We start from the raw sequence: 11,798 nt of genomic DNA, 5'->3' as shown, positions 1-11,798 counted from the left end.
TATTATACATCGTCTAGTTCTTGATACATTAATTATACATGATGTAGTTTTAAATTATTTATTATATAGTCGTGTAGTTTTTGATACATGAATTTTTACATAATGTTAGAATCCTTCATCTGGTATACTATTCCGTCAATTCTCAAAATGTTTATGATGTTAATCACATAATTTTTATTAATTGATACATATTGTTATGTATATCATATACTTCATGTAGTTAGAAATGCATTAATTTAATTTGCATGTGTGGTCATATGATTGGATATAGTGTGTAGCTGGCTATCATTGTTTCAAATTTGATATTTTAGAAAAGTATTTTACTCATAATTTATAGCAAATATTTTTACTCATAATTTTTAGCAAATACTATAGCAAATTATATGAATATTATAGCAAATAATTTACTCATAATTTATAGCAAATATTTTTACTCATAATTTATTGCAAATATTTTTATTGAATAATTTGATTTTTTACTCATAATTTATGATTTAGTTATTTGCGTTTTAATCAATATTTAAAAATTTAATATAATATAATTTTATTAATTATTATTTTTGTGATAGTATTTGCTTTATAGTTATTTATAAAATTTAATAATTTAATGAAATATGATTGATTGTCAAAAACTATAATACAAAACATATTTCTTTTAAAGTTTACTGGTAGCATTACCATTGAAGAGATATACCTAAAATTTCCAATTTAAAATTTAGCAAACTTCAAATATATATATTTTTCTATAACTCCAAAAGTTAATTTCGTTTGTTGTACGTGATAAAACATATTCATCATAAATGGTAACAAATATAATTTGTGTGTGAAAACAACAAACTAGAAAAAGTGTACAAAAATAAAAAATATATATATTCAGGTGTATTTCAAATTTCAGTTTTTGTTGTTGTCGTTGCTTTTTGCATTTTTTCTGAACTCCCACCTAATTATAAGATAAACAAAACAAAAAGCAAAATCTAAGGAGAAAAAGTAGGGAGGCGACAAAAAACAAAAAAAAGTAGGGAAATAAGAAAAGAAAAAAAGAAAAGAAAGGAAGAAGGTTACCTACCAAATCCCCACACACAACACAGCAAAGCACAGCCTCTCCCTCTCATATAATCACATGTATGGGTACCAACTTGGTCAAAAAGTCACCACCTTTTATATTAACCCAAACTCTCCTCACATATTGCGTCCTTCTTCTCTTTCTCTCCATACACACACACACACATACCATCTTCTTCACCATGGGAAGGTCTCCTTGTTGCGAGAAAGCCCACACAAACAAAGGAGCTTGGACCAAAGAAGAAGACCAACGTCTCGTCGATTACATCCGTAACCACGGCGAAGGTTGCTGGCGTTCTCTTCCCAAATCAGCAGGATTGTTGCGATGTGGTAAAAGTTGTAGACTGAGATGGATTAATTACCTTCGTCCTGATCTCAAACGTGGAAACTTCTCTGATGAAGAAGACCAAGTCATCATCAAACTCCATAGCTTGCTCGGCAACAAGTAAGAAAAAATTCCTCTTTTCTTCTTCTTTTATCTAAAGTTTTCAAAATTCCAAGAAACAGAGAGAAAATAGAAACAAGGTCATCTTCAATTTAACTTCTTCTTTTATCTAAAGTTTTCAATTTTCCAATAAACAGAGAAAAATTATAAACAGGGTCATCTTCAGTTTAGCTTCTTCTTTTATCAATAGTTGTCATCCTTCCAAAACACAGAGAGAAACTAAAAACATATTCATCTTCAATTGAACTTCTTCTTTTATCTAAGGTTTTCAACTTTCCAAGAAACAGAGAGAAAATACAAACAGGGTCATCATCTAGCTCTTTTTTAAATTCCTAATTTGAAATTTTCTTTTTTTCAGATGGTCATTGATCGCTGGAAGATTACCAGGAAGAACAGATAATGAAATCAAAAACTATTGGAACACTCATATTAAAAGAAAGCTTCTTAGCCATGGAATCGATCCACAAACTCATCGTCCGGTTAAAGATTCCGTCGCCGTTACTGATTCCAAAACGGTTCCGTCTCCGTTAACACACGCTCACCAAAACGGCGCCGTTGAATACTCTTTCTCCGTTAGACCTAAGAAGGAAATTTCCTCCGATAACGGCGCTTCCACAAGCGGCACGACGACCGATGAGGATCTCCAGCAGAACGGCGATTGTTACTACAGTGATGATTCACGAGACACAGAGCTGAATCTGGAGTTAACTCTCGGGTCCGGGTCAACTTCGTGGGTTGGGTCGGATCGGGTAGTGAGAGCTGGGTTATCGGCAGATTCGAAGCCGTGGCGGGATCCGGTGACCGCGGTGGTGGCGGCGCGTTTGTCGTTGTTGTAAGAATTGCTAAACGGCAAAAATCCCCTTTAACAAAATATCAAAATACGATGATCTAGTTCTTCTTTTTTTTTTTGTCTGTTTACGATAAGAGATTTACCGCTGAATCAAAAATATAAAAAAAAAAAAAATTAAAACGGTACAATTTTTTTTTCACTAAATTTTTTTGATATGATGATGAAATACAATTTTATACGGATGTAAATAAGTCAAAATCCAATTATTAGCATTCCATGCACTTATTACATAGAAATACCATAATATTACACAAATCCACAAGCAATATTAACCAAAAAAAAACCTCATATTCTTTTGATGGATACGATCTTTTTTGGAGACATTTGTGACCATAACCAGTGACAGAGCTATATGTAATAGATTAGGGTTATTTGCTCCCAGTAAATTTTAAAAAATTGATATAATTTATCAGAATCACATATTAACGCTCTCATTCATAAAATCATATATATCTATTCATATATTTATGTTGCTATTTTCCAATGAAAAAAAATTTTGACTTCGCCACTGACTATAGCACTTCTCTTTATCTATATCAATCACATATTTTATTAACAAAGACCAAAACACCTTGTTTAATAAACTTCAACAAAAAAAAGTGAAAGCCATCTCCAAACAATCTATTTATCACTGATGGTAAAACATCTCATCAAAATTAACCATAATTCAGATTGATATTTGTATGCAACTCCTCTCCTAAACAGATAAGATAACTAGCAGAACAAAGATCCTCAAATAAACTTGTAGATCTACTTAAAAAGGGAAAAAACCAAGATAAAACTTCATTCATATCTAATCTTAGCATAAGAAGAAGAGATTTAAACCCAAAAAAGGAATAAATTATTGATCTTAAAATCAAATTTACAAAGTTTAAAACTCAGAAAACTTAAAAACTAAATTTTTGGAACCAATTTCAACGATAACGTCAAAAGAACATCTACCACCAGATTCAAACAAGATCTACCGCTGAAATTTTTAAAGAGAAACATAAACATCAAAATATGGTACAACCTAACACTATTAATATATATTTTTTACCATTCTTTCTCTTTTTTTTTTAATTACTATGAAATTTTTTTACCGTTATATCAATCAAATCTTATATTTTGAAAATTATATAAGTATTTTCTGTCGGCTGGAGTGAAATGAAATTAACTGATTTTCCAAAATAATATTATAAAATATAGAAGCATAATCCACCACCACCAGGAGCGAAATGTGAAAGGTGAACATAGTTTTGGACTCTTTGGATAAATCGTTATCCATTTTTACATTTAGATATAGATGGATATTGTATAAAGCATAAGGCTTCTAGAAACTTTGAGTTTGTTCACAATGGGGACCAATGGACCATAGTAGCAAGTTACAACAAATATCTCAATTCACTATGTTAGTATTTTATTATTTTATAATTAAAGGTCTAAATTCTTTTCATCTGACTAATTTTCTAAATAATTGTGATTATCGAGTAGTCTATTCATCGAATTATACCAATAGTATAACTAAAAACATAATATTATTTAAATAAGAGTGTTAATTTCTTATACTTGACAAAAATTAATTTGAAAGAATAATTATTTAACAAGTGAGAATCACTAACCATTTTTTTCAACCACTAACCATTATTATTTGGTTATGTGTAACTTTTTTTTCTTTCAGAGCTTTTTACAATCATTTTATTTCAAAAATTTCTTATATCTTTGATTTAAAAAATATTTTAAATTCCTTGGCCCTTTTATGCCAAATTGTCGACTATTTTACATTATAACTGTAAGCGTAATTCGGTGCCCAAAGAAAATTGTAAATATATACTATGGGCGCAAACACCTAAACAAGACATTGCTGAGACACGAAAAAGAATGTGAAGAAGCAGCTGATTGATTGGGAGAGATGGAAAATAGATAAATAATTTAGTAAAGAAATAGATAAAGAGGAATCAGATAAGGGAGGAGACATGTGACATGTTTTAGGAACGGGAAGGTAGGTGGCCGAATGCCCGAATCTACCATTATAACTATAATTGACTTCGAGGAAAAAAAACTATAATTGACTTCACCTTTTTAAGAAATAGAATTTATATTTTGCCTACTATATAACTTTTTTTTCAACACTATACTTATATTAATCTTAACGAGGAAAACCGAAACTTCTGCTAAGAAAATCCATTTTTCAAAAATTTAGAAATAAAACTTAAATACAATACAAAATATTATAAACTAAGATAAATAGTTGAAATCATAGAATTTCAAAATTTTTTCCGATTAAATTTGCAATAGTTCCACGAAAAACAAAGCAATTGTTACATGAAAAAAATATACTTCCTCCGTTTCACAAAGAGTGTCGTTCTGACATTCTTCACGCAAATTAAGAAATAAAATAAAAGGTCTCTTATACCCTTATTAATTTGCAGAAAATAACTCTTGGAATTATATTTATAACTAATTTTCTGAATTTATTTTTGAGGTTAAAAATAGTATTTTATGTTAAAATTTACATTGGAATTCTAAAACGATATTTTTTTTGAAACATAAAAAAGTGTCAGAACGACACTCTTAGTGAAACAGAGAGAGTATTACATAAAAAAATAATCTTTTAGATCGGTTTTCAGAACCCAAGAGTGTTAGTTTACTTTTTCATCCGTCAAGATACAAAGCAATGGGATGAACATCTTCTAAGAAAATTTTTCCAACCTGAGGATGTTTCTCTTATCCTTGGATTGAGACCTAGTAGGAATCGTACTTTGATGGGTTTGCATGGAACCATACCAAATCAGGAATTTACACTGTTAAATCCGGATATGATCTGATTAAGACAACAAAACTTGAACAAGATTTGGCTGTCGTGAGAGAACCGAGTATCAGAGCACTTCAAAGCTACGTTTGAAAAGTTCGGACGCCTGGAAAAATGAAGCATCTCATGTGGCAAGCTTTAACAGGATGTATTGCTACTTGCCAAAACCTAACCTACAGACATATGGGAACGGATATGAGTTGTCCCCGTTGTGGGAATCCTGAAGAATCTATTAACCATTTTTTGTTTCTATGTCCTCCGGCTTTACAAATCTGGGCGTTATCGGACTTTCCGTCCCTTCCGGATCTCTTTTCAAGTACTTCTATTTACCAAAATATGTTTTTCCTCTTTTGGAAAACAAAAGAGTTAGGCATGACAGATCCTCAAAAGGATCTCCATCCTTGGATCTTGTGATATATTTGGAAAGCGAGGAACGACAAGATCTTCAACGGGAAAAAATTTCTCCGGTAGATACGTTGAGCCACGCCAAGGTTGAAGCTGAAAGTTGGAAGATCGCAAACCAACCAGAAGAAGAAGAGTACAGACTAGACGAGACGTCGCCCACCCCCTGTTCCTGAATTCTCTACCCGATGCCCATAGGTTCTCGATCTATCAGGTTGATGCATCATGGGCTAGCAACAGCCTGGTTAGTGGGCTTGAGTGGAGTCTAAAGGATGACAGGGATGGTGAGACGTTTGGCCTTCAGGGCTGTCGTAGAAACCTATCAGTCCTTCATGCCGAATTAGAGAGCCTTTTATGGGATATATCTTGCCTGATAGATAGAAAAATTTTATCTGTATACTTTCAGACCGATTGTTCGGATTTGGTAAGCATGTTTGAATCGCCACCGGATTGACCGTCTTTCTTATCAGAGATGGAAGTCTTTTGCATACTTCAGAAAGTTTCATGGTTTTCAATCTTTTTTATATTCCCAGAAGTTCAAATGTTCGAGCGGATAGTCTTGCAAAAGAAGCTCGAGCAAGATGCAGTATTTTCTCTTAAATCATTTATACCGAGCCAGCTGAAGACGGTTTACGAACCAATTATTTAACGGGCCAAATGTGATGTATTAGTTGGATTTTAGGAAAAAAATGTATTAAAGACGACAGAACAAAATTTTGTATTTTTGACCTTTTAAAAATTGAGCAATTTAAAACTTTTTTATAAAGAATAAATTTGATAAAAATGAATTTCGTTATAAGTGTTAACGATCTCTCTTTAAATAAGAAAAAAATTGAAAATTTGCGCTACTTTTGGATATATATATTTTTTACCCTTTGATATTTTTCTTTCGACCAAATATTGATATAACATATATATCAATATGGTGTTAAAGACAGAGCAAAAAATTAACCCACAGAAATGTTTGGTCTCTAGACAATGTTTGGTCGACGTCAGAAGAAAGAAGAAGAAGACAAGAATTGATTTGCGAAACAAATATCTTAAGGCATAAATTCATAATATATTAAAATAATAATGAAGAACAAATATAAATGTATAACAAAAGAAAGAATCATGTGCGTAAGAAGAGGAAGAAGGTATGGGAATGTGGGATTTAGGTGAGATCCAGCCAAACATGACTCCCTCTTTTCTTGGAAATTAAAAAGAAGTTGTCATTCTCCTTTTTATAATAATTAAATTCTCTGAGACCACAGATATTAATAATTGATAAACCTTTTTACATCTTCTAGAAAGACTAGATTATGAGCGTTTAATACACCAAATACGATCTACAATATTCGTATTCGGAAGCCATTGGCGTTGAGTTCTTATCTAACAAGTTACACAATTTTCGATATTAAATTATCAGACTTGAAGAATAATTATATACGTGATTCGATATATAATTTAATTTGATGAGTTCAGTTGGTGACACAATTTATAATACTTTTCTTTTAATACAGAAAATAGCGATAAGAAATAGTATTATAACTGATTACCAATAAAATCCGATAAACGCATGTACGACGTTTACTTACAAAGTTATGAGCGTATACGTACGTAGTTACATGTGGGTATAAAACTAAAATGAGCTGCCTCATAATTTTTCAATTATTAAAAATTTAAAATCACATGCATTTGTTTCTCATTGAGCCTCACATGCATGCATGACGTGCACGCTTTCATACTTGCACTTGCACATATGTAAACACACACACACATATGGTTTTCTAATAATTTTAATTCATTGATAATATATCTTGTAGGAATATTACTGGAACTATAAGAAATGACTAAAAAAACGTCATGTCTTCGTAAACTATCAAGTAAATTGTCATTTTTTTCGGTAATTGTTGTAAGGATTAGTTAAAAGCTCTAGTCTCACAAACGGTAAACCTTTTTGTTGGTGTTTTTTTTTTATAAAAATAATATACTTTCTTTTCATTAGAAATGGACCAGAAGGCCAGCAAATAAACAGCAGTCCGCTTACAAAAAATTACACAGCAGCTGTACCCCAACAGGGGAATTACAGATAAAACATAGAAAACCAAGAGATAAGAAAAGATGTGATAGATGGCAGATTCCTTTGCGCTCTTGACAACGGGTCTAAGCGGCATCAGATAGTCTGAGAAATCTCTGAGATCAACAGAGATGAAGGCCGAGAGGAAGTGTTGTGAAGCCGGTTATTCCTTTCTTTCCAAACCTCATAAATAGTTGCCTGAAATGCAAGCTTTATGATAAAGAGCGACATTCTTGTGCCTGATACAATTCTTTTTTACTCTTATTGCAAGATAACCTACTACTTCGATACCAATATTGTGAGACCCCGATCTCGCCTTCTTTTTTAAGAATTAGACGGATTGGCTATCACCTACAGTAAGGTTCCAAATCCGCCTTTCATCTAGACCACCTATCAACTCTAAACGCCCCAACCGCCCTTTCTAGTAAACTTAATGCCCTCTCTCTAGGTCCATTGGTCCACCACTGTCTGACGGTCGGTACGCTTGGGAGGCTCGTAAGACTTATTTACTATCCATGCAACCACCACATGATCTTTCACCGTGCTTTGTCTTCACTCGCACGATACCGCATACTACTTTTCGATAGGTCACTCATCCTGAATTTGCTCCAGCTTTAAGTATCTTTAACTCTGATGTTCTCTCAAAACCAATGCCTGAAAAAGTGCACATTGTTAACATAGATAACCTAATCAAATCTTATAAGTCTTTCCACATATACCAAAAAATCAGAATGTTACAAATATTCTTGGATCACGATTGAAAAAAAAAAACTGCGATTGAAGCTCAAGACATGAGTCTGTCGAACACTCCACTTATCTTAGAGTCTCTATCTAACAACTTTGAGGATACAGCTTCTGTGAACTGGCAGCTGAAATATCAGGAGATGCATCAGACGTTGTATCATGAGGCCGTTGACTTGAAAAAGACGCGGAAAGACTTGCCATAAACGTGGAATTTATGTTTATGCCATCAATGAAGATTACATGAAAATCCTAGGTTTAGGGTTTGAGGTAAGGGATTATGGATATGGAAGGAATTGGGCCCGAAAGAAGTCATGACACTTTGAGTCGCAAGTTTAAGAGATTATACCTTGAAGATTTCAAGCTCACTCTACACCGAACGAAGTATTCTTTTCTTACTTGGTTTGCAATTCAGAATCGACTGTCTCCAGGTGACAGAATGAGGCAATGGAATGGAGGACATGATTATGATTGTGTTTATTGTGGCCTAGAAGAATCGAGAAACCACCTATTTTCGTATGCAACTATAGCTCCGAAATATGGAAGAGCCTTGTCTCTGGTCTCCTTGGAAATGCTTACTCAACGGTGTGGGATAGTCTCATCATGCTTCTCCACACATCACTGCTATTCGAAAAACAAAGGATCGAGCAACTGATGATGCTCTTATCTTGTGGTTTGCCACAAGACCCACTTGAGCCTCAAAAGCTTATGTAATTTCTTTCTTGCTTTTTTAAACATAAAGATGCAATCATTGTAAAACACGATTTTTTGGGTTTGAATATATTTTATTTTCAATTCAAAAAAGAAAAAAGATTTCAACAAAAATCAGAAACTGAAATGTGAGTGTTCTTTTGTTATTTGGTAGGGTGAGATCTATGGAAAAGGGATAGACTAGGAATCGTTCGAGGACAGTCTACGTAGATAAAATTGTGTAACACCAAATTAAGTGTAATCTGTGGTAAGGTTAACTTAAAAGATTCGAGTAAATAATCAAAGTATACACTTTCTCAAAAAAAAAATAATCAAAGCATACGACATTTGGTGCGTTCCAAGTCATAAGATCTTTTGTTGTGTTGATTTTTTGCACTTACAAATTTAAGTTGAACCCCTCCATGACCATTAAAGTATTTATTGATTGTTTCATTAGGAGGGTCTGAAAATATAAGTTGCATTGTGTGACATAGTTCCTACCTTCACCACTCTCACTTTTCCTTATGTGATGATATCCCTAATGAAGTGCAAACCAACATCTCTATATTTTGTTTTCTCGATGAACATAGAGTTCTTTGATAAGCCAATAACACTCTGATAATCACAATGCACACCAACTGAAACCAAGTTCTAAATTAAACCTTTCAACAATTTTTTTTTCTTTTATTGCGGCAGTCGAAGTCATGTATTGCTTCTGTTGTAGACAATATAATTATAGAAATACCTTTTAATTATGCTGATTTCAAATTATTAGGTAACAAAAATAGAATACTATAATTTGTAATCTTTAACTAGTTTGGATAACCAACAAGTACCTCTTATATCTTTCTAGGTTTTTGGCCACACAGTAAACAATCAAAAGTTCAAAACTAGAAAGAAAGAAAAGAGAGAGAGATTGCTGAAAAGAAAAACTATAATAACTATCGTTTAGTACCATTTCCAATGGTAAGAACGTCTCACGGCTTACCATTTTTTTATTAATAAACTAGATTTTGTTTCTAAGCTATGCATATAGGTATTTTACGTATAAGTATTTTGTTGATAAAAATTATATGTAATCTTATATTTATTAAGATATAAAATATATATATTAGTATTTTAAAAATATATTAAAAATATTATGGTGTTAATCTGATAATTTTTATGTAAATTGTGAGTTTTTAATGGTTTTGTTTTGAATCTATATACAGTATGTCATATTTTAAAGACATATTATTTGGTCAAACACTTATAAATTAATATACCCAAACTAACTAAATTTTTTACAAATTAAAATGCTACTTTTTAAATATAGTATTGAGATAATGATAAACTATTATACATTCACTTCTTTAAATTAAGAAGATAATATTTGTTTCATCATTTTCACTTTTATTCCAAATATATATATATATATATATAATATGTGTGTTCTTTAAAAACAATCAAACAATAAAATTTAATATTTAATATTTTTTCTTCTCTTGTTTAACCAATACAAATTTTTATTTTGATATATTAATTTAAAAAACAAACTATTAATTTTTTTTCTTTGAGATTAATAACAATTTTAAATTTGAAACTAAAACAATAGTTGAATATGAAACGAATAAAATCACATAAAATTTGTGAATTAAATATATTTTTGTCAATTAGTTGTGTAAATTTTTAAATAATTTTTTTAATAATTATATAACATCTCTTCTAATAGGAATGAAAATTTTTTTTTATCATGTTCATTTTTATTCTTGGTATATTTGTTTTTCCAATGAATATATCATATTTATTTATTTTAATGATTTTTGTATGATTATTTTCAGTTTCATCATATTTATTCTCACTTTTCTACTTATAATTAAGTAGAAAAAACCAGTACAATTTAATACATACAAATTTTAGAAAATAAAATAACAAATTTAACAACTCAAAACTTAAAACTTCTACATTAATATATTGCAATTCCAAGTCGAATATACAAAATGTAAATTTTCGATCATTTTAGCATAATATATTAGATGAGGTTATGTGGAAATATGTTTTTCAAATATGAAAAAATAAATAAATGAAGATAAATCATATTTATTAGTTATTTAAAATTCTACGTGAAAAATCTTAAAATCAATTAACTTAAAATTGTATAAGTAGCATAGATTTATTTTATAGATAATAAATTAAATTTGTAACTTAAAAAGTGATAATAGAGATTTAAATATCATGTTGGTTTTTTTTGTTGTTAATATAGATTTCTTTATTTTTAAATTATTTTCTTAACCATAATAATAAAACTAGAAAACTTTTGTAATTTATAATTTTGATATATTCAAAAAATTTGAAATTTTAAATGTTGATGTGGATGCCTTGAAAATAATATAGCTTTAACTGTTATTAATAATAGAATAATTTTAGTGAACATTTTTTCTATAATTTTTTGTATTAACAATGTAATTTTATAATTTAGAATTTTTTTAATTTTAGTTATTAATGTAAACTAATAAAATTGACCTTTTCAATCATATGTAGATGTCATTAGAGGCATATTATTTTTCTATAAATATATGTTTTTGTTAACAATATAATTTTAAAATTTAGAACTTTTCTTAATTTTAAGTATTGGTGTGGACCAATAAAATTAATCTATTAAATCATATGTGGACATTCTTAGAGTCATATAGCTTTAACTTTTATTAGTAATAGATTTAGAGATTAAAGCTGGAAGATCCCACACGAGGTCCGTTGCGGCAAATGATTTTGGTCTCTC

At 30.5% G+C, this 11,798-nt stretch overlaps 1 protein-coding gene across 1 annotated transcript; it reads left to right on the top strand.

Annotated features, from left to right (window-relative positions):
- Positions 1 to 1,132: 1,132 nt before the first annotated feature.
- Positions 1,133 to 2,457, top strand: LOC18014599 (transcription repressor MYB6). Its single transcript, XM_006397127.2, has 2 exons — positions 1,133 to 1,507; positions 1,866 to 2,457. Exons 1-2 carry the CDS (start codon positions 1,245 to 1,247, stop codon positions 2,341 to 2,343), a joined length of 741 nt encoding a protein of 246 aa, XP_006397190.2. The 5' UTR covers positions 1,133 to 1,244; the 3' UTR covers positions 2,344 to 2,457.
- The last annotated feature ends 9,341 nt before the right edge of the window (positions 2,458 to 11,798 follow it).

Source organism: Eutrema salsugineum, unplaced genomic scaffold (assembly GCF_000478725.1).
Source record: "Eutrema salsugineum unplaced genomic scaffold, Eutsalg1_0 scaffold_3, whole genome shotgun sequence".
Taxonomy (NCBI): Eukaryota; Viridiplantae; Streptophyta; class Magnoliopsida; order Brassicales; family Brassicaceae; genus Eutrema; species Eutrema salsugineum.
The sequence above is the reverse complement of the archived record's forward strand: the minus strand, read 5'-3'. Positions and strand labels throughout refer to the sequence as shown.